The 23141-nt window shown below is 47.2% G+C and overlaps 1 protein-coding gene across 10 annotated transcripts in view; it reads left to right on the top strand.

Annotated features, from left to right (window-relative positions):
* Nucleotides 1–711: 711 nt before the first annotated feature.
* MEIS2 (Meis homeobox 2) overlaps nt 712–23141 on the top strand; it is a 210051-nt gene continuing 187621 nt past the window's right edge. The window contains exons 1-7 of one of the 10 annotated variants that reach the window (XM_084891345.1): nt 712–1619; nt 4504–4736; nt 6342–6483; nt 7235–7285; nt 8235–8285; nt 9109–9258; nt 18864–18978. In XM_084891345.1, the coding sequence (XP_084747471.1) occupies nt 4531–4736; nt 6342–6483; nt 7235–7285; nt 8235–8285; nt 9109–9258; nt 18864–18978 (715 nt within the window). In that variant the 5' untranslated portion in view covers nt 712–1619; nt 4504–4530. Of the gene's footprint in view, nt 1620–1896; nt 3166–3238; nt 3741–4503; nt 4737–5366; nt 5460–6341; nt 6484–7234; nt 7286–8234; nt 8286–9108; nt 9259–18863; nt 18979–23141 lie in introns of those variants that run through there. The other 9 variants (XM_084891344.1, XM_084891350.1, XM_084891343.1 and 6 more) reach the window with 9 other exon arrangements.

Raw genomic sequence — 23141 nt, forward strand, 5'->3', positions numbered from 1 at the left:
GAGGGCCGGTTTCCAGCAGACATCATTGTTATGATGGCTCATTTAATCAAACTGTTTAATTGCTCTGGTAATCACTATCATCATCACAGGTGCTCAATCATTCATCATTTTTGGAGGGCTTTATTGACCTACAGAGCTCATTCCCCAGCCCTATTAAAACGGGTCCAAATTTCTCCGACTCCACTAGGGAGTCTGCAGGCTGCCATCTAAGCCCGAAAGAAGCTCGAAGTGAAGCAGAGAAGATGGAAAGGGGAAAAAAAAAAAAAAAAAAGAAGCCAGCCCACCCCCGCCTCTCTCTCTCTCTCTCTCTCTCTCTCTCTCTCTCTCTCTCTCTCTCTCTCACACACACACACACACACACACACACACACACAGTACTTTATTCTCACTGCCCCCTCCCCCCTCCCCCATTCCCCGGGAAGTCAGGTCAAAGTCGCACGGTGGATGTACTACTTTCTACTCCCCAGAAAGGGTTCAAAGTTGGAGGGAGGTGTTGGGGAACAGTCCGAGTTCGATTTTCTGGGCGGGGGAGCCTAGGAGCAGGCTACAGCGCGGAGTTGGGCAGAGGGCAGGCACGGAGCGCAGGGGGCGGCGGGCGGCGGGGGCTGCGGGGAGCCCCGGGGCGGCGGGCGGAGGGCGGCGGGGTCTGCGCGCAGCGCCGGGCGGCCGTGGCCCCGCCCCCAGCCCGGCCCGGGGTGATTGACGCGCGGCCGCCGGGAAGCCCTGGGCGCGGAGGTGAGGGTAGGTGCGGCTTGGGCCGGCGATTGGGCGAGACGCCGACCAGAACTACTTTCTTTCTGCACAAGCGGTGCGGGACGGTTACCTCGCCTCCTCTGCCCTCCCCTCCTTTTCCATGTTAGAAAAGTTCGTTCCGAGTCGGCCCGGTCCTCCCGATCCCACGAAACTGCCTCGGGGAATGAACACGGCCATTAGCTGGCGGGGCCGCGCGGAAGCCTCTGCGCCCGGGGTGACCACAACAAAGCTGGGAGGGGAGCACCGGCCCGTCCTCCTCCCGGGACATCCTCTCGGTCCCTCTCTCCCTTCTGGCTCTCCAGCTCCAAGGGAGACCTAGTGCGGAGACGCGCGCGCGTGCGCGCGAACACACACACACACACACACACACACACACACACACCACTCCGTGGCGAAATCAGACATGAAATGCCCAAACGACTCCCTCCCCATTTCCTCCCACCCGAGTCCGCAGCGGCCCCCAAAGATTCTCCAGGGTGGCCCTGATCCGCAAAGCTTGGAGGGAATGCTCTCTGAGTTAAGCTGGCTTCTTCTAATCCTGGAAAGAAAAAATGAGTTCTGACAAGGGTCCTGGATCTGCACCGGGAAGAAAGTGCCACTTAGAAAAAAGAAAAGAAAAGAAAAGAAAGGAAAAGAAAAAAGAAAAGAAAAGGAAAGAAGAGGAAAAAGTCTCCAGTCCGGCGGCGGTACCGTGCGCGGAGCCTGCTGCCCTGGATATGAGCAGAGAGCCTCGGGGCGCTGTGATCGGCTCGCAGAAGAGTAGGGGCGGCGGAATTAAAAGGAACAAAAGCCAGAGCGCCATGCCACACGTTCCCAACACGACCCCGTTAGGCATGAGCCCGGAGTGATGGGAAAATAAACTAGAAGTAAGTTTCTTTTTTAAAAAAAAATATATTAAAAGATCCGAGGCTGTACCGTACTTTCCCTGTGGTTTTCTGCAGTTTTCCTCTCTGTGCTCTCCCTGTCCTCTTCATGCTCTCTCTCTCCCTCTCCCTCTTTCCTCGCTCACGCGCGCGCGCGTGCACAAACTCCTCTCTCTCTCTCTCTCTCTCTCTCTCTCTCTCTCTCTCTCTCTCTCTCTCTCTCTCTCTCTCTCTCTCTCGTTTCTCCCCTCCCTCCCCCCTTCCCACCCCCCGCCGTCCCCGCGGAAGAGCCGGCTTGCTGATTTGCTCCGGTTTGCTGGGCTCCTGCCTCCCCTCCCCCTCGCGCCCTCCGCCTCCCCGGCCCCCCCTCCTCGGTCGGGGCAGTCCGATCGCACTCGCTCCATATCAGAGTCTCGGCGAGGCGCGCTCCTCCTCGCTCCCGCTCCCCGCTCCCCGCTCCCGGGATGTGTCTCCGCCGAACCGAGGGCTATGGCCACCGCGACTTCCGGGTTCCGTCATTCCGTCCTCCCGCCGCCGACCCGCGCCGCCGAGCCGAGGCTCTTCTCTAAGCCAGGCAGCAGCCAACCTGCCAACACCTACTGACACTCACTCATCTCCCGGGGAGAAGGAGCGAGGGAGAGCGAGCGCGAGAGGGAGGGAGAGACAAAATACCTACCAGGAAAGAGGGGGAGGAAGTCCAATTTTTTGCAAACTATTCTGTTTTGTTTTTTTTTCTCTTCTTCTTCTTGCCTCCCCCCTCCCCCCGCTTTCTTTGACCGATACTTTAAGGAGAGGGGATCGTAGAATAGATACCACGGGGGCAACGCTGAAAGAGGGGGGGGGAGGGGGGAGGAAAAATTCAAGAAGCAGAAACCCCTCGCGGAGTTTTACTGGAAGAGAAAAAAAAAAACCAAAACAAAAAACCAACCACCGGGTCTGAAAGATTCCTCCTCTTCATCATCATCAACCATCATTCATTCACTACCTTGACATTCCGGGCTTTGATTGACAGCTGGAGTGGCAAAAAGCCATGAAACACGACAGTTCGGTTACATGTGGGTTGCTGACGGGCCGCTCGTAGCCTTCAGTTCGGGGGCTTGACAATTTTTTTTCCCTTCTTTTTTCTTCTTTTTCTTTTCTTTTTTTTTTTTCTCCCAACTGAGGGGCAGAGAAGAGAAAGAGGGGGAAAGGAGAACCGAAGAGGAGGAGGAGGGGAGGGGGGAGGAGGAGGAGGAGGTGGAGGAGGAAGATCAGGAGGAGGAGAAAGAAGAGGAAAAAAGAGAAAAAGAAGAAATATCACAGAAAGGAAAAAAAAAAAAACAACAACTCTTCGTTGTCTTGCCTGGGCTTTTTTTATTTTTATTTTTTTCTTCTTCTCTAAAAAAAAACCAAAACAACATATTGGAGAATTGGGAGAAGTCTCCTTGATTCGGACAAAAAAAAAAAAAAAAAGGAATCTTCAGCTAGAATCACTTTCTTATCCGGACTGGGATATTAAACATACGACACATCCAGGAGTTTATTGGAGCGCAGACTGATGGCGCAAAGGGTAGGTTTAAATCTCCAGCACTTACCTAGATATAAATCCTCTCCTAAGAGGGGCCTGTCTGTCCCAACGCTTCTCTCCCTTCCCCGCTGCTGCTGCTGCTGCCGCTGCTGCCGCTGCTCGCTGCTTGGTGATGGCGGCGGCCAGTATTTTTAAAAAATAGCAGCGAAATTATTCCCCGGCTTCTTTGCTCCCCGTGCCTCTGCGTGTGTGCGAGTGTGTGTGCGTGCGTGTGTGCGTGTCTGGGCGCGCGAGTTGCAGCGCTGTGCGGGCGGGCGGGCGGCGAGTGCGTGTGAGCGGTGTGTGTGTGCGTGTGTGTGTGTGTGTGTGTGTGTTTGCGTGTGCAATTGTTACACGCTTCGCCTCGCTCCGGCTTGTGCCCTAGCAGCGCGGTTCCCCCGGTTCTCGCTCCCGCCGCCGCCGCCGCCGCCGCTGCTCCCGCGGCTCCGGGCGGGCTCCGGCCGCCGCGCCAGGAGCCGCCGCCGGGGCCGCGCCGCCGCCCAGCCTGGCCGGGGCCGCTTGTTTTGTCTCAGAAATTGACAAGGACGCGGGGAATCAGCTGCTAAATAATGTTTCTGGTAACTTTCACGTTCTTCCCCCTACCCCCACCCTCCGCTCCCTGCCCCCGGGGAGGCGCTGGCGGCCCCCGGCTCCCCGGTCCTCGGCGGCTTCCTCGTCCCGATGAGGAGCGTTTTTTTCTTCCCTTTATTTTGTTTCATTTCGCCTTTTGATTTATTGGATCCTCCTCGGGAGGAGGCGGAGGGGGGCGAGGGGTGGGATCGGGGGCTTCCTCCTCACACGAACTCCGCTGCTCCCCGGGCTGGGCTGGCTCGCTCCGTGTTGCCGCCTCCGGCCCCGGCCCCGAGCGAGCGGGACCCCGCGGGCACCCCCTCCGGCCCGGCCTCGCCGCCCCCTCTGCCTGCTCTACCCGCTGCTCCTAATTCAGGCTTCTTCGTTTGAAAAATTATACAAAAAAAAAAAAAAATTCCCCCAACTTTCAGCTCCGTTGTTTTCAGCTGGGTTTGTGTGTGTGTGTGTGTGTGTGTGTTTTGTGTGCATGTTTAACTCGTGCTCGGTACTTTTCTCCGTTGTTCTGACTTTGTTTTTATTTTTATTTTCTTCTCCCTCCCTCTCCCTCTCTCTCTTTCTCTCCCCCCCTCCCCCCCGCTGACTCCCCCTCCACTCCCTTCTTCCCTTCACCGCTCTCCCTCTCCCATCCCCGTGCCTTCCCCGCTTCTCCCCTCGCCGCCTTCTCCTCGCTCCCTTTCCCGTCCCCCCTCGGCTTCCTCGCCCTCTCTCACCCCCTGCGCCCCCGCCCCCTTCGCCGCCGGACCCTGACAGTACGATGAGCTGCCCCACTACGGCGGGATGGACGGCGTAGGGGTGCCCGCGTCCATGTACGGAGACCCCCACGCGCCGCGGCCGATCCCCCCGGTCCACCACCTGAACCACGGGCCGCCGCTCCACGCCACGCAGCACTACGGCGCGCACGCCCCGCACCCCAATGTCATGCCGGCCAGCATGGGGTCCGCTGTCAACGACGCCCTGAAGCGGGACAAGGACGCGATCTATGGGTAAAGCCCTCCCCCCCACCCCCCGCGACCACGACCTGACATGCTGTGTGTGAGTGTGTGTGTTTGTGGGGGTCGGGGGGTGAGAAGGTGACGAACTAAGTGGGGAGTTACTTCTGCTTAAAGAAGGGGGGCCCGGGGCGCTTGCCTGAAGGAAGGACAGTGCAGAGGGCCTGTTCTGCCCCCCTGAGTCTGAGTCCCCAGAAGGGGTAGTTTCCTCCACCCCCAGGGCCCTGTCACTCTCGGACCCCACAGCCCCCGGAATGACTGAGTCTGGAGAAGCTTGCCAGGGCCTGCTCCCCAAGGACGGGATTCCTGGCCAAAGGACGCAGAGCTGGTCCTTCCAGGCCCCCTAACAGAGGCCTTGACGGAGGAGAAAGTTTCCTGCCAAGGACGAGCACAACTTTTTTTTTCCCTCCCTCTTGTGTTTTCCAACCGAGAGCCTGGGAGTCAGTAAATGCAGCTTGAGCTGGGATCAGGGCTGCTTCTGTGGGCCAGGAAGCCCTAATCACCGACTTCTTAATTCTCTGTAAATAAAGGGGGCAGACCTTGAAGTGCAGCGGGTGGAAGGGACTGCTGCTTGCACAGAGCCGCTGGGGGTGGGGTGGGGGTGGGGGGTGGGGGGGAGCCGGCTGGAAATTATTTTATATTCTGAGGGCACTCCGGGATGGATGGGGCTGCACGGCCCAAAGGCGTACCTTACCCCTCGGGCTTTCCCCGCGGAGGGTAGGTGGGGAAGGCTTCGGGAGGCCCAGGGGAGGGGAGGGACAGCCGGCCGGCCGGCCGGCAGCCATGGAGCCTGGAGCCAGAGGCCGCCGACAGCATCCCGGAGTGCAGCCCCGCCGCCCGGAGCAGGAACACAAAGGGCAGAGGCGCACGCACACCACCAAGTTTTAGCGCTCGGCTCCTGTCTCTGGTTGCCTGCCGGAGCCATGTGTCTCTGGATGAGGGCTCTGCAGCAGCATTTAAGATGATTATTATTCTGCCCCTCGCACTGGGCTTCTCTAGAAGTAGAGCAAACAAGTTTAAAAGGCCAGGGGGTGGAGGGGCTCCAAGAGGAAAGATCACCTCGGGTGTGCATGCATGCAGCAAGCGAAGGCTCCGGCCTCCTCTGCCATGCCTGCTCCAGTGCGGGGGTCCAGGCGGTTTTTATTTTTATTTCATTTTTATTTCGCAGAGTGTTCCTTTCTTGGGAGGTCAGGGCCGGGTCTCCGGAGCGAGCGCGGTGGCCTCTGGAGCGTGGGGAGCGAGTGGGTCTGGATCCCCTCCAGGCTCCAGGCTGCCTGAGCTTCTTGGACGTTTCATTGCGTCCCCGCTGAGGCTCTTTTTGACTTGGCGGGGCCCGGGGCCAGCAGATCGGAGGGGACCCGAGCTGCTGCGGGGTAGTGGGGGAAAGAGCCAGGCCCGGTTTCCCTTTCTGTTTCTGGCCCCGGCTCGGCTGGCTGGCTGGCTGGCTGGGGACGAGAAGGGCTGTGCAGTGTGGTGCGTGCCTGTGGTTGTTAAAAGAAGGACTCGGAACCCTCCAAACTTTGTTGATTACAGTTCTCGCTCCTTCCCCTCTGCACCCCCGTCTCCGTGTGTGTGTCTCGGCGTGGCGCTGCCCGTTAGGCACCCGTTGTTTCCTCTGTTAGCTCTGGTCTTTGAGAAGTGCGAGCTGGCGACCTGCACGCCCCGGGAGCCCGGCGTGGCCGGCGGAGACGTCTGCTCCTCCGACTCCTTCAACGAGGACATCGCCGTCTTCGCCAAGCAGGTCTCACCTCCTTGACCCGCTCACCCTTCGGCGGCCCCATCGCCCCCCCTTCCCCTCTCCCCTCCCTCCCCTCCCCTCCGAGCTTCACATGAAAGGGGAGGAAAAGGCCGGGACACCCGATCTGTTCCTCCGGCCCGGTCCGCGCTCCTCCCCATCCCTGAGCCCGGAGGCAAATTGGAAGCGGAGATAAATATGGGTGTTTGTTTTCCCCCCCAAGCCAGGCATACAGGGGCTCGACCCCTCGAATTAAAACTGACCTGCTCCTAATCTGTGGCTTGGCCTTTTCCCCCTCGCCTGTAGCTACTCGGACAAGAATTGGGGACAGGGGGCTGGTTAGGGACCCGGGAGTGCCCGGGAGGGGAGGAAGCCCGGCGCCTCTGCGGGCGGTCCGCGTCGGGCGCCGGGGTGCGGGCGGCGGGGCGCCCCCTGGGACCCCAGGAGGAGAAGGGGGTCCTCGGGGCGCTCGGAGTTCCCGGCCACAGCTCACCCGTCCCAGGGTCCCCTTCATGGGGCCGGAGCCAGAAGGCCTCGAGTCCTGCTCCGCTGAAGCTGACCCCATCAGGGTCAGGCACCAGCGCGCTTCGGGTTTTTTTTATTTTATTATTTTAGCAAAGCCCCTCTCTCCCCTCTGCTCTGCCCCTGTCCCCCCACCCTCCCCACTCACAGATCAGTCTGTGACTGGGGTGGGCTTTCCCCCCTTTTTTTTAAAGGGAGCGGTCATTCATGCTGACTTCCCCCTGCTTCTTTCTAGGTTCGCGCCGAAAAGCCACTCTTTTCCTCGAATCCAGAGCTGGACAATTTGGTAAGGCTTCGTGCACGGCGTCCTGCCCTTCTCCGGCCGGGACCCCCTCCCTTGCCCAGAAGCATCCTTCCTCAGAGCCCAGCTGCGAGCTGCGGTGGGGCGGGGAGGCAGGGACTAGCGGAGGGCCCGGCCCGGCGCGGGCAGAGGGGGCGGGACGGGCGTCGGGGGCGCCCAGGCCCGGGCGGCAGCCGGCGGGGCGCAGCGCCCGGCCCGCGAGCGGCGGACACGGCCCGGGGCTGGGGCCCGGCCCGGCGGGCGGGAGGCGGCGGGACGGAGCGGTTTCCTTCGTGTGTGCGCGGGGCCGGCGGCGGGGCCGGGGCAGCCACCCCGGTGGAAGCGAGGCGCGTCGGAGGGCGGGCTGGGGCGGTGGGGGAGTGGGGGGCAGGCCGGCGGGCGCAGGCCACTTTTAGGTGCGATTCTTTTGCTAATTTGCGCGATTTCAATATTAAAAGTGCTTAAATCCGCCTTCAAAGGCCTGCCTCGCCATTCATCTGGAGTATTTCCTTCTTTAGCAAGGACGGATTTTGCCCGGGTGTGCTACTCTAAAAAGCTTTCTCTCTACAGAGGAGCGACTTTCCTTTTTGTTTTTCTTTTCTTTTTTTTTTTTAATTTGTCCCGGTCGAGGTCGAGGGAGGGGACGGAGAAAGAGGGCGCAGGCCGAGAAAGAAGGCCTGGCCCCAGGAAAGCTGTCCTTTTACAAATAGCTTTGCTGAACAGCAGGGGCAAAGACACCAAATGCTTCGGCTCAGGTTCAGGAAGAGCCTACCCCTTGGCCAGGGAGGCAGAGCGGATCAGGAGTCACTTGATGTTTCTGAGGGTTTCTTCAGGGTGGGTTTTTGCCTGGCCATTTGCCTGCTTCCTCTCCCCCAGCCCAGTTCCCTCACCTCCACCCCCACCCCAACCCCCAAGTCACAGAGTCTTAACTCCACACCGTAAACTTTTCTTGCAGATGATACAGGCAATACAAGTCCTAAGGTTTCATCTTTTGGAGTTAGAAAAGGTAAGCAGGAAATGACACCGCCCCGCTCTGAGGTACACTTCCCTCTACTAGCTGAGTTGGGGTGTTTTTGAACAAACCTGCCCATCTCAGGGAAGGATTGAGCACCTGGAGATTTTGAGCAACATGTCACCCAGTCCTTCTTCCTTCTGACTGCTCCTCAACCCAGGGGCTCAGAGGATGGGCCAAATAGAGCAGCCTTGCCTTTGGAAGTAGCCTCCCCCCCCCCCCACCTCTTTATTTCCCCAGGCATTCGGTATTATTTTTAAAATGCAGCAAACCATTTGTGTGTTACTGGACGTTCAGCCTGCTTGTGTCTCTATTAGCTCAGCTCACCCCGGGCCCTGAGCCTGCATGAGGGGCAGGCAGAGGGAATCCGCTCTGGGATGTCTTTGCATTGCTCTGCAGCTCAGTCACTTTCCCTGGGAAAAAGCCCTCCTAGCTTATTGAATCGCAAATGCTAATGCCGTTCCGAGGTCCAGCGTCCTTACATTTTGATGTTATCATCAAATCGGTCATCCCTCCCCCTCTGGACGGCCCAGTCTGAGCCCAGTTCTTTCCAGCCCTCTTTCTTCTCTCCCCATTGTAACTTGTTGCTCAGGGAAGTGTCTGGAGAATAATATCTGCTGCAACAATTACTCTATTGTTTCCTCGGCTTCAACTATTATATCCATTAATTAGACTTAGTTTGGAAGACATCACACGGTTGCCCTTTTCCAAATGTAACCCTGCAACGTGATAGTTTCCCCCTTTAAAAAAAAAAAATGAAACAAAACAATAACAACAACAGCCCGAGCTGAACCCTCCACCATGACCCTCCTCCTAGGTCCACGAACTGTGCGATAACTTCTGCCACCGGTACATTAGCTGTTTGAAGGGGAAAATGCCCATCGACCTGGTCATTGATGAGAGAGACGGCAGCTCCAAGTCAGATCACGAAGAACTTTCGGGCTCCTCTACAAATCTCGCTGACCATGTAAGTCTGTGAGCCTTCTGCATTCTTTTAAGGCCACTGGGCAAAGCATTTCTTTTCTTTTTTTTTTTAACTTGTAACATCTAGCTCCACTGATTTGGCTTTCTTTTTAAGTGATTTGGTCTCTTTGGTGGGGGGAGGGTCTTCTCTCTCCCTTAGTACTTTTGCCATCCTCTCCTCTCCATATTTATGTTAAGAATAAAAAAATTAAAAAAAAAGCAAGTCAGGGAGTTGATAGAGTGATTTGTGCTTTTAATGTGTAAAGTTTCCTGGATTTGGTGACTTGAGTGTTAGCAAATTGTCTGTTTGATTTGGTGACTGCTGTCTTTTCTGCTTTCTGAACTCTGTGCAATCAGTACAGCAGGGAGAGAGAGAGAGAGAGAGAGAGGAAGGGAGGGAAAGAGAGAGAGAGAGAAGATCAGGGAGAGAGGACAGGAGAAAAATGGAGAGATGGGGAGGGGGCTGATTTCGAAGTCTCTCCCAAGATGACAATTCTGAGAATTATTGGAACTCTTGCATTGCATTAGAAATAAAAGGAGTGAACACTTGACAATTCTCAGAGCTTTTGCTCTATTGAAACTTATTGTCAGAATATGGACTTATTGCCAAATGCCTGAAGCATCTTTATAATAAAAGACAGTAACCTTGATGAAACAGTTATTAACAATGTATTGCAGAAAAGCTGAAGGGAATTGTGATTGAGTAACCCTAGGTTAGTGGTTGAATTTTAACACTTTAACAGTTGGTGAATGAGGACGGAGAGTGTAGTAAGGAGCTACTATGGATGTCAGGCCCAGAGGGAGATTTCTTTCTATTCTCTCTGTTTTTAATCCTATTTTGGAACTGATCTAGTAAGTCTGATGCTTTTATTTATATAAAAAAAGCATATGTAGTGAGACTGAAAATTTGAAAAAGAAGCAAAGAGAAAAAGGATTGCAGCTGCTAGGAAAGGCAAGAGTGAGGAGGTTAAAGAGTGGGTGTGAACAGCAGCTTATTTATAGAAACTCAAGCCTGGGTGTCTATAGATTGCATTCAATTGAATCACAACCTAAAGGATATAGGCTCTAGACTAATAACTTGGTGGCTGAAACATTAATTTAACGCTCCGTGGAGTTAAACAGGGACTGAGGCTTAAAGACACCACCCACACCACCACCCCCATCCTGGGGCACTAAGAGGAATGAATTGAGATGCTTTAAGAATGAACATTCTGTGAGGTGTCCCATCCTTCTATCCCACCACCACGAGTTATGAAAATAGGTAGTTACAGATTTTAATTTCCAACCTCTGTGTTGTATGGAAAGACTGCCTAAGGACCAAAGTTGGAAAAGGAAAAGAAAGAAAAGAAAACCTCGGTCCCAGCTATCTAGTTCTAAGACGGCATAAATACTATGTGGTTGAAAGCTCCTATGGCTATCCACACTCTTGGCTTTTCCCATCACGATGGGGGAAAACTCCTGGAGCTCTTTTGTATATTGAATTTATAAACTGAAATTAAGTGGGTGCAGCAGCAGCAGCAGAGACATACGTTTATTTGCTGATACGTAGCCCTGAGATGGGTGGCTGTGGTTCATGAGGCATGACACTACCGTGGGAACATTTGTTGTTGTTGTTATCTATTTATTTATTTCCATTTTTCATGGCTTTCTCGTTCTGAATTCATCCGCATTTGACATTATTGGGAGGGTGGGAAGGAACCCAGTTACCTGGTTTGTAGAATGAGAGGTACACAGTTGTCCGCAGCCAAAGAGCTCTTCCCTTCTCGTGATATTCCCAGGGGTCTCGACTACTTGGTTTTCTAGAACCAAGTCTCGTGGCAACTGTTTTTCAAGTGGACGTATAGATCTAGAACATGCTGATGTTCACCTGAAAGAGATAAGATGCACTAAACTGTTTATGGTGTATTGGCTGATAGAGAAGGCCAGTTTATGGAACGATTGCAATATTTAAATTGCACTCAAGAAGTTGTACCCATAAAAGGACAATGCTTTAGAAACTTAATGATCGCTGTCTTTGGGTAAAAGAGCCCACTGTAACGTGTTGCTCCTCTGTCAGGCCCCCAATCAAGTAGATATGACAACTGATTTATTTGGAACCCACGAGGGCTTGCCACCTCATTGGGCATCAGAATTTAAAGCCTTTTATTTCCTAGAGATCTGAACTATAACATTCTTACCTTAGCCCCCCCGCTATTTGTTTTGAAAGGAAGCAATAATTTGTTCCACCAGCGCACTGAGTGAGTGGGGAATGGCGAGGCCGCCACAGACTTGGATTTTATGCAGGAGGTGAGAGGAAACCTTGGAGGGTTTTCACCGTTCCTGACACTTTCGTACCAGAGGTGTATTGATTGCATTCATTTCCAGGCCTCCCCCTGCAAAGCGAATTCTCATGCTGCAGCCTCTTCTGCAAGCAGGACCTCCCTCAACCCCCCCAGCCACAAAAAAAGGGAAAATGCCACAGAACCACCACCCAAAAAGCAGTTCTAGAGGGGCATTTTCAGCATATAAATGTGTCCAATTTGAATCTGCAGGTTTATTTTTTCATTTGCTTTGATATGCATATTTAATACACTGCCCCAGGCTGGATCTCATTTGGTGCACGCTGGTGCAGGGGTGATGATGAGCCACTTCAGAAGGACCGAATGTGTTGTTTTCTCTGCTTTATCTGTTGGCCCACTGTTCTGATCTACTGTGCTTCCTCGTGGTTTTATTTGCACATGAAATGCTGAGAACATTTCAACTTATTAGCTATGAATAATGACAGCTAAAAAGAAGTGTAGTTTAATTTGTTGTGTGCCAAGGTTTCTCTTATGGAGGTGACAGTTTGTGACAGCTGTTTGACACCCCCAAAACACATACACCTCTATCCTTATTAAGCGGTATCAAGCTACGTGTGTGTGTGTGTGTGTGTGTGTGTGTGTGTGTTTTAGGAAGGAGCGGGCAAGGAGAGAGTGAAAGAGAAAAGAATATGTAATTCTGTGCAGTGGAAAGCAGACAGAGAAGCATCAGGAACAAACTATTTAGATACCAGAATAACTTTCAGTTTTCTTAGTACATTTTTTGAAAATAGAAATGAATAAAAGTAATTATTATAAAAATTTTAAAAGCAAGTCTTTTGGGAAGACTTTTAAGAATGACCTCTATATACTATTACTTAGCACATCAGGCTGTTGTCATGCTGATTTCACATTTCATAATTTTATATAAATAATCTGATATAACACCGATGCATTTAAATAATGTCTTATCTTCCATGTTACATTCAGTAAAGATTCTCAATTTTTTAATTTATTATTGATACCTGCAAGATGGGCATAATGATAAAAGGAAGTTTGAAATCAAATAGAAAATACAGTTTGCAACATTAGCTACTATTTTATTTTGTTTAATAAATTGATGTTGAATGTTTATATCTTCAATATAATAATATACTGTATTTTATGTTATACTTGGGATGTAAGAGTAATCGTTATAAGTAGGATGTTCTTTGGAATATTGGGGAGACAAAACTGTGATGGTGAAAAGAACAGAGTTCTATTTTCCAGCTGCAGTTCATGTTAAGTTTCCCAGACATTCAAATTTATCATGTTTAAAATAAACATGTCAAGAAACCAATTATTTTAAAAAAAGTTTCAACTTGAAAACGCATACTTTCCCCAGTCTGTAATATTTCTGGATAATAGGTGATGTCCCTATTATCTACTTTACCTCATTTTAGGTCAAGTCTTTAGACCTAGTGCAGTGCAGACAAATGAAAAGTATCTTTATGTTTACATATAAAGATATTACATATATTTAGATTGAGTTTAGACCAGGAAATATATTTGTTTGAAGGTAAGTACAGTTATATTATGGCTATTCCTAATCCATGTTCATAAGGAGCAATATTTCCGTTTTTTGGACCAGTTAAGTTTAGGGAAGAATATACAATTGTATTTATCAACAGTTCATGACGAATGCCTTAAAATTGACTGGCTCTGATAATACGACTAATAAAAGAGAAATATTTTAATTTTTATGTCGATCGCTGTAATTTAAGTGGAGAGATGCTGTTGTTTTCTTTTACATCTCTAAACATGTCAGGTTTACTCATGTCACTGCAGTTCTAATGAATGGGTTAAGTCAGAGGGGAGAATTCCCAGAACCTTGTTCCTGACAGAATACAGGCCAGTGTCTTTAGGGAAATTATTTTATTACCTGAGAAATTAGAGGGGAGTGGGCAGCGAGCAGAGGGATAGGCTTAAGTGATTGATCTACAGACTACCAAGAGGGAAATCATGGGATTTGAAATGAATATTAGTAATATTAATGATTTATTTTATCAGCTAGTTTCTTCTTCCTAGTGGGGGACTACAGGGTGTTCTCTAAGCCTCTGGGATCTGCTCCGGGAAAGTTCTCTCTCTCAGCTCCGTCCACCAACTCCAGGAGACATGGCTGAAGGCATAGGTTTCTGTTATTGCTGTTGCGTAGTTTCTGGTGGTTGATAGCTTTTCTGTCGATTTCCCATGTTGAATAATTATATTATTTAAATCACTTAGGTTGTGCAGTTGGAGTCTGTTTTCAGTGTCACTGTGATGAGATGAAATTGAACAAATATGCACTTGACAACCACAGGCATTCACTCTCAGATAAAAATTGTGCTATTTTTCAAAATTCATTTTCTTACGGTTTTCCGACTGGTACTCTATGGAATATTTCAACACAATTCAAAACTATAGGAGACATAATATAATACACCAACAATACAAGAAACTTCCATCTTCTCTAAAAGTTACTCCATTCAATGGAGGAATCATTTGCAATAAGTACTTGCTACTTCTCTGAGAGCTGTGCCTATATGAATTCCCAAAGCTTAACTGAGGGGTGGGTGCGGGAGGATGAGGGAAAGACCTGGCTCTCTGTGCATTTTTACAGACCGAGTCCATGTTCTGAAAGCACACACATTTCCCCTGAGTTCTTATGTCAACTTTAGAATAGCAAAGGGAAATTCCAACATTTTTCAAGCCATACTATTGACATTTTAAGTTTTGTAGCCTTGCATACCTATTGATAGGCGTCTTCATCGTATTTTATAAAACCTAATTTTTGCACAATGTCAATTAAGAGTGAGAACATCATAAAGTCATAGGGAATATGTTAATCATATCAATTATGTGTACTGATACAAGCATATCTTGCCTTTGTTGTTTAAACATATATAGTCGAATTAGTTTTGCACTCTCCATTTGCATAATACATATACATATACATATACATATACATATATATACATATTACTTTCCACTTATGAACACCTATTCTGAATTGCTTTACTGTATTTTCCAAGTTCATATATAACTTTTGATTCTGTGTTATATGTTTTTATTGTGTGGGTTCTAGGAAATCAAATGCTATTTTAAATTATTTTTAATAACAGAAATAAGAAGTGAAGGTGATCTACGTGACCTCACCCAACTTCTTCCTTTTAGAGAGAGAAAGGAAACATGTCCCAGGAACATGAAGAACGACACTTGCTCAAGTTCACATGATAAGTTAGAGGTGGCACCAGAGTCTTCCTTCTAAGCGAAGGCTCTCTCCTAACCCCTAACCCCATCCATTGAGTCACCTTTTCATTGGGGGCCTGGGATGCTTCCAATTATTTTAGATAAAACCTGTGTGGAGTATGCTTTTTTTCTCTCTTGAAGCCTCATCACGTTTTACTGACCCACTCGGTTTTTGAATTTACTTAGAAACCCTCATACATTTATCACATCATCTCTGTGAGTGGAAGAACCACGAGCTGTGTGCCGTTATCTAAACAGGAAAACATCACCCATGCGCCAGGACTTATTAAAGAGACCCCTAGGCAGGTCCCCCCAGAAATGCCACGATGGTGTAAAATGTTACAGCCTCCCCCGCATCTGCAGCCTCGACAAAAGAGGGACACGTGCAATCTGCTTCCTGTGCCTGGAGACACTTGTCCTTGCTCCACTCTTTTCTAGATTTAGCAAAATTCAATGATGGTGCTAAGTCAATTTTTTTTTTTTTTAACTTTCAAGGGAGAAAACACTGGCAGGGTTGTGTTTTCTGGGGGAAGCTGCGCGTAAATGAGAAGCAGAGGCGAGCGGCAGAGTGATCTCCTGTGGCCCCGCTCCTACAAGCTCCCCTGGCTTGTCTCCTGCTTTTATATTAATTACAACTTGCATTATCAGCTGTGAGTCTGTAGCCCAGCAAATAGAAAATACCGCCTCTGGAGACTCAGCTCCTTGTATCTATTTTCTATCTCCTTCTATTGTGCTCCACTCAGTATTCACTGCCTTTCTCCTGCTAACGCTGCTCTTTAACGCAATTACATAAGAGCAAGGAGAGAACCACATTTGACTCCCAATTATGAGAGCCACTGGGAATAGAAACATGTTCATCCCTTGCCCTCGGTGTCTTCCCGATACTTTTGGCTGAAGAACGGGACAGTGTATTGTGGAACGAGTATACCTGAATGCTCACCCACACACATGCACACGGGAAAGCATTTCTCTAAATTTTTCTACATACGTCATGTGTTTTACATGCTCTCCTATTGCCACTTTGGTTTCAAGATTCACTAAACTCCTGCATATACTTTGGCAGAAAGCCAGGCTGTTATTCTTGAAGGATGTAAACTTGGAAACTATCTAGGAAGGGAAAAGAAGAAGAAAGGAGTTGTGATATAAACAAATATTTCTATTTAAGGGGGAAAAGCCGGTGTTATGGGCAATGGATTACATTTTGTCTGACCATGTAGGTTATAATTTTTTTTATGACCAAAGAGATAGCGATTTTTTTTCATTGACCAGATTATCAATGTTTGTCTGGGTCTGTGGTCAGGTCACCATGGTGTAGCCCAGGACATTCAAGTTTAGGGCAACTCCTCAGCCTGGAAACCCCAGAGGGATTCAATCTGTCTTTCCTGCTGTCAAGTTGGATGAATATCATGGTGCACTTTAGGTTGCGTCCGTTTCTGAAACTAGATGCTAATACCTGAGATATTCCATGGAAGCAAACACCTGGGAGCAAAGAGGGAAGAGATGGGGGCATGGTGGGTTAGACAGTGAACTTGAGCCTATCTCAGGTCTAGGCTGAACACCAAAGACCCAACTCGCTTGGAGGAACCAGCTGCTCTTAAAGTAATAGTTGCTTCATGTCACTTCCTTTTTACTCCTTTACCTTAGAAAACACCTCCTCCAGAAAGACCATCGGAAGAAATAAACTGAACTATAAATGAATGAGGTCTGGCTTTAAACTCGGTACAGGTTTGACTGATAGGGACAAACCACTGCTTTCAGGTGCAGTTAAGTCCTTCTGGGTGATCCCTTCAAATCACTCGAGTGCCCAAACAGAAAGCCTCTTGGAGCTTCACTTCAACAATTATCTAATAGCTATTGGATGACATTTGCCTTAAAACATAGTCGAGGTGTTAGTGGTTAATTATTGTAATTTTCATGAGGGGTAAGGAGCTTTTATAGCAGCCGGCTTAATAAAAAGCCTGCAGTGCATAAAATTAACATCACTTGCTGTGTACACTGTAAAGTTAAGCTTAGGTGAATGTGCTGCAGCCTTTGCATTTTCTAAAGGAAGCCTGTAGCCAGTGCTGTTGCAGGACTAAACTCACACCATGTATCTCTCTCTCTCTCTCTCTCTCTCTCTCTCTCTCTCTCTCTCTCTCTCTCTCTCTCTCTCTCTCTCTCTCTCTCTCTCTCCTTCTACCTCTTTATCTGATTACCAGCCAGCAAACAGCTGACACAAAGAGGCTACAAACCTTCAAGAGATGCCATACTATCCTATTTACTAGTATCTTTAGGCTGAAACTATTGGAGTGATTTCTAACTTAGATATAAAAGAGAGATTGCAGACACGATTTTGTCTTAATATAGGAAACAGAGATCCTTGGTTTTCATTTTATTCTACGCAATTTCACTTTCTAATCTATTTCCTAAAACATATCTTTATTTTAAAGATCTATGCCTGTGCTGTATTTATAGTCACTAAATTTCTGCTTGGGGTTTTCACTTTGAATCAATTGCATGCCTGATGGCGATGCCAGTGGCTAGATGTTATTAATCTATAGAGCTTTGGGTCATTTCAAAGCTCTATAGCTTATCTATCAAAAATGCTAAATATTAATTTACACTCAGTTTGTAACGTAACTGCACGTAAGTTGTTTTTTTTTGGTTGTTGTTCCAAGTAAGACTAGTCCTCTACTTGGTCTCAGCTTGGTTTCAAATTTTATTTTGGTAACATTTTATGTTCTAGATATGCATTATAGAGTTGATATTGAGGAAAATGATAGACTGATTCTTTTTCTGGATAAACTATGTACACTGACAGCACTGCAAGATTGCTTTCAGATGGTCAACACGTTTGCCTGTTGCCTAGAAGCATGTTGGTCTGTCTGAATCCTTACGAATTCTTGTAAGAAGAAATAGTGTACTTTCAGAGATGAATGTTATTTTTTTTATGTTTTCCCTCAAAGAATCCCCCTGCCCCAGAATTTACTTGCCAGTAAGTCTGTGAGCTCAGTCGAAGTCACTGCATACAGGTGACAAGTGCACGGCGCTGGCCTGTGGGTGGTGTGTTTCACGTGCTTGTTCCCATTCCCCATTTCTGCCAGAGGAAATTCCATCTCTTGCCTGCCTTCACGTGGTGCTGATAAAGTCTTTCCTGTACATTAGAATTCCTGTTTTCCTTTAAGCAGCAGCAGGGTATCGGGAGTGATCAGGAAAGGGGCGGAGGGCCAGGAGAGGAATACACTCAGCGAAGTGGCATGAGCGATGGCGGGGTCTGCCCGCATGTCCTTGGAAACCAGTCTTATTCTCCCAGGAAAGAGCCCCGCTCTGCGCATGGAAGCTCCCCTGGAGCTCACGGGCAAGGCCTGGTCTGGTCTGTTAGATAGCGGACGGTTCCTAGTTGTCCCACTTTCTTTCTTGCTGTTTGTGCAAATGAAAGCAGAACTGATCATGTATTAGGTACTTATGCTGGGATTAATATCACTGGGTCTGTTGGTTGTATCACCCGCTGATGACAATTTCGAAGCTTCGGCCCGGCTGTTTTAGGGCGATGCATTTGAAGGGTGCGAAGAGCCGTCTCATACACTCTTGAGTTTTTTGTTTTGTTTTATTTCTTTATTTTTTTTTACTGGACTCACTGAGTTTTGTAGATGTTAAACGCCCTGAAGTATTTAGCAAACGATAGTGTTGGGACCTATTTCACGGAAGAGTATGTCCTAATTAAGATGGCAAGAGGAAAAAGGACTTTGAGGTTTTTAAGTAAGCTTTTTTCCCTTCCAACTTTAAAATTTAACTTTATTAGGGGATAATTTGTGGGTGATAAAAATATACCCATTTTAAGTGTCTATATCAATGTGTCTTCACAAATGTGTGCATTGATGTGATCACGACCTCATCAAGGTTCTAAAGCATCTTTTTGGTACTGATTGCTGAAATGACAACATATTTTAGCATGGCATCTATAGATGCCTAATCCCACAAATATTAATATGTACGTATTTTGTTTCTCTCTGCATCTCTCTCCTTGGTTCCTCGTTTATGGCTGAAACGGTAACTGTGGACACATTTCTTGGAATCCTGACATCAGAATCCTGCATCTTGGCGAGATCACGATGATGCAACCTCCACCCACTCAGCAGGCACCCCAGGGCCCTCCAGCGGGGGTCATGCTTCCCAGAGTGGAGACAACAGCAGTGAGCAAGGTAAAAGGTCAAGCATTTTCCTTGTGCAAAGTAGGCATGACTAAAATAACTTCAATATTTTATGACTTCAGTACATCTGCCTCCCTGTAAACAAGAGGATGGCAGGTTAGGGAGCATCACCAGCTGCTATTTAGGAGACTATTTAGTGTTTCCTCTCTTTAACTTGCATTACTTAAAAAAAAAAAATCCAAGTGCGATGTCTGGTCTTTAAGTAGGCATCGCACTAACAATTGATTAGTTCTGCCAATTCTTTTACAAATTTGGTTATCTACACTTCTGTGTGTGCGGAAATAGAAGGATGACCTCCTTTGCAGCTAGGTGCAGTAGTTTTAAATTATGCTATAAACATTATATTTTGTTTGCAGTGCCCACTGTAAGAGTTCTCTATAATCAAGCAATAACGCATCTAAAGCACAGAAGATGCAAAAATCCGTTCGTTTTAGCTCCAGAAGTCCTGCGTGAATTTTATATAGGAATCTTACCTTGAGCGTATGGGTTTTGAAATTCTTAGATGTCTATTTGTTTCCATTCAGCAGTCATGGCGACTTTTGTCACAAGTCCTAAAAATTAAAATAGTCAGAGGGCAAAGGGGAAATGAAGTGCCGATGACAAGGAAGCCTGGTGTGATTTGGAATCAATTTTACCGTTTAAAACTCACCTATTGCACAAAAGAGCAATTATATGTTGATAGGGATGACTCATCTATGGCTAACATGATAATTTAAAGGAAGATGCATTACTGAATGTGGTCCAGAAAAGTGTATAGATTTTACTTTTTAATATTTTACATGATCTGGTGTCTGATCTCCTAGGTCTATTTCATCTCTATTATGACTGTGTTTATAGCCACACTATTTAAGTATTAGACAGTCTTCAAAGGAGAGGGCAGTTTAACAGCTTGAGCTGTAGCCATATATGCTATTTACAAGAGGGTGGTTGATGTAGGGTGAGGGCCTTCACTCTTCCAAATTTCTGGCCATGGATTTTGTATTTCTGGTATTCTGGAAGAATCTAGGAAATGTCTCTTCTAGGATGCATTAACTTGAGAATGGGTCCAAATTAGAATCTAGGTTTATGCAAGTTGCAACTGACACAGAAATGAAAACTATCAGTTGATACATTGTGGAAGAACTTGTGAGTCATATGTAGTGAGGCTTTATGTAATGTTTTTATTGGACCAGGTAGATTGTATGTAAGACAACTAAACTCCATGGCATTTTGAACGTGACATGTACGTCAATTCAATGAATCTGCAACGCAGCGGCTCAATTGTAGTTCTGTGTCATGGTGATGGACTGACTTCTCAATGTGGTTAAATCTGGGAAGCTTTCTATGACTCCACCCTTCTGATACCACCCCAAATGGCTGCCACATAAAGGGGGAAATGCATCTATTAATAAAAACAAAACACGCTAAACACTGTGCAGAAGAGGGGGAGAAGAGTAGCAGACCTAATGGTCTAATGAGGCTATCTTCCAAAGACTTGTTGTGTGTGAGGCTCTCTTTGACCTTTCACTTCACTCAGGAGCTCAGCGCTTCATTTTTCACATTCTTGCAATTACGTTAACGCTTCAAGCATTTCTGACTCCAAGTCAGCTAGCAACACCAGGCATAACTCAACACTGTGAGTTTTTCTCCTCTCTGTAGATTCATTAACAGGTCACGAAGGTCCCAACTGAAATTTAAAACTGACTGGTTCTGTTGGGTTGGCTGAGTTATGGCAAGGGAGATAGCAGGAAGGGACCAGAGACAAGGGGGCGGGGGGCGGGGAGGGGGGCGCGGAGAGAAGACCCCGGGGGGGGGGGGGGTTGGAGCAGGGAACAGTTGCAATAAAGGCACGGAATGGTGTTTTGTCATTTGGGTTAGTTTTGTGTTGTTGTTGTTTTGGTGAAGAAAGAGAAAACCTCTGAGACCCACACAATCTACACAAACCTCTGTGTTGTGGGGAGCTGTGCCCACTTATCCAATGTTGAAGGATCTGATCCCTGCAGGATTTTGTTTCTTTAACCATTTCTCTGTGGGGTTAAAGAATGGTCGTGGTAACTTATGTGAATGAGTACTAGAGAGTCAGTCATTTTACGTATTAGAATGTAAGGGACAAAAGAAGTTATGAATTCCTATACAATGGAGAATGTTTTGGCGTGGAGACTTTCTTACCTGGCTTCCCACATCACTGATTCCAAAACACATGATTAAGGGTATTCTGATTTTTACAGTAGACCCTAATTTTTGAAGGCCAGACGCAAGCGTATTTTGTCATGCCCGTGCCCTTATTAGTCTTTTAAACATGTTTTCAAGACATTTTTATATTTTGTCCCACTGAATTGTCCAGAGTAGCTTTCTGTGGGAAAGATTAATTATCTGCTTCAGGGCAAAGTCAACAGAGATATTGACTAAATTGCATATGCTTATCCCAGGTTAAATCTTAGGGTGGATGTATAATGGAAAAGCCTAAGAGGGAAATTTATGTTCTTAGTATTAAAGATATTATAATAGTACATTAGAAACCAAGTTTATAGTTTAGAAAAGAGTTTTTTCTTACGTATTCAGAATTTTTTAGCACAACAGGCATATGGAAAACTGTAAAATGATTCAGTTCCAAAACAAATTATGATAAACAGAAAAAATAGGGATGAATTGTAGTAAATACAGTGTTTTCCTACACATTTTAAATTAAACTTTAATAGCCATATGCTATAAAACAATACCGCGTTTATGTTGCTTTATAATATTTTGTGAATATTTTTACTAAAATGATTCAGACAAATTTTTACTTTGGAATGTGAAAATACCTCATTTTATGACTTGATAGTGAAAGAGCTACAGTTACACAGGTGAAAGGTCATCTTTTCCTCCCTAGCGTTTGTGCAACAAACCGAAAGGAAGAAGGAAAAAACAAAATCAGATTTTTTAAAAAACTCGTAAGAAACAAACTTGGTAAAATGTGGAACTGACTCTATTGTGCCTTCCACACAGCACAAGCCCAGCAGTAAACTATATAAATATGAACCAGACTTTTATTCACTCTGGTTTCTTTTGCTCAGAGCTAGCCGAAGGGAGGGAGTTTGCTTGAATGAAGAAAGAAATCTGTTTTTTTTTTTTTGTTTTTTTTTCTGGGACAGATTTAGGGTGCAGACTAGTGGCTCTGTGGAAGTAACTGGCTCTCTTTGTATCTGGCTTCCCATCAGTAAAATGGGGCTTGATAATAAGGCTTGGGGTCCCTAATTCTGTACCTGCTAAGTCAAAAGCTGCTTTGTATTTCATTGTGGATTTTGCCCGAGTAAAGAGGAGGAAGCAGCCCCCTTGTTCACAGAGCACTTTGAGAGTCTCAGATGAAAGGCACAATATATGTACAAGTATTATTATTATTGATGGGTTTGTGTAACTCCCATTAACGCTGATGGGAGTTACGCATGTGAATTGGCAAGAGAATAGACCCCTCAGTGTTTAGAGCACATGAAATTTACATTTTTTCCAGTGCTGTAATTGAGATGTTGACAAATTGGAGAATATTGATGAGCCTTTGTTTTAAGTATGCCGTGCCAAGTTTGTTTTATTTTTCCTGGTTTGAACAATGGTATGGGTTCAGCAGCGATGAATAAAAAAGGGTAGAGTAAAGATAACTTGGTGTTTCAATATTTTGATGTGCCAATATGAAATGAATTGTCTTAGGCAAATGGAATATGCTGTTTTAATCATTAGCTATGCATGAAAGAAAAATTGATGTTGACATCTTTGCTGTAAAATCGTTGTAATGGGGCCTTCCTTACAATTCATTTTTGTAAAATTCATTTTGTACATTTTGCAGCAATTGAACAATCCCTGCACTGTGAATAGGCAGGATTCCCAGAAATACCGAGACAGTTGGCCCAGTAACTGCTGAGCTCACACTGCACGCCACACGCACGTTAACCATACTGTTGCCAGGCCCAGTTTAACCTAAATGCATTCGTCTTCTCTAGTCTTCCAGGACACGGGGCCCCACAGGCCAGCACTGTTCCTCCCAGTGCAGCCACCTGCCCACCCCCCTTCCCTTGATGTCCCTACCTATCACCCCGGCAGTGAGACTAGAATTCCATTGCTAGATACTTATTTATTTATTACCCAATTCTTTAGCCATCATGGTGTCGAAACCTAAAAATACCCCCTGTATAGGGGATGTA

Source organism: Pipistrellus hanaki (assembly GCF_964339955.1).
Source record: "Pipistrellus hanaki genome assembly, chromosome: 1".
Taxonomy (NCBI): domain Eukaryota; kingdom Metazoa; phylum Chordata; class Mammalia; order Chiroptera; family Vespertilionidae; genus Pipistrellus; species Pipistrellus hanaki.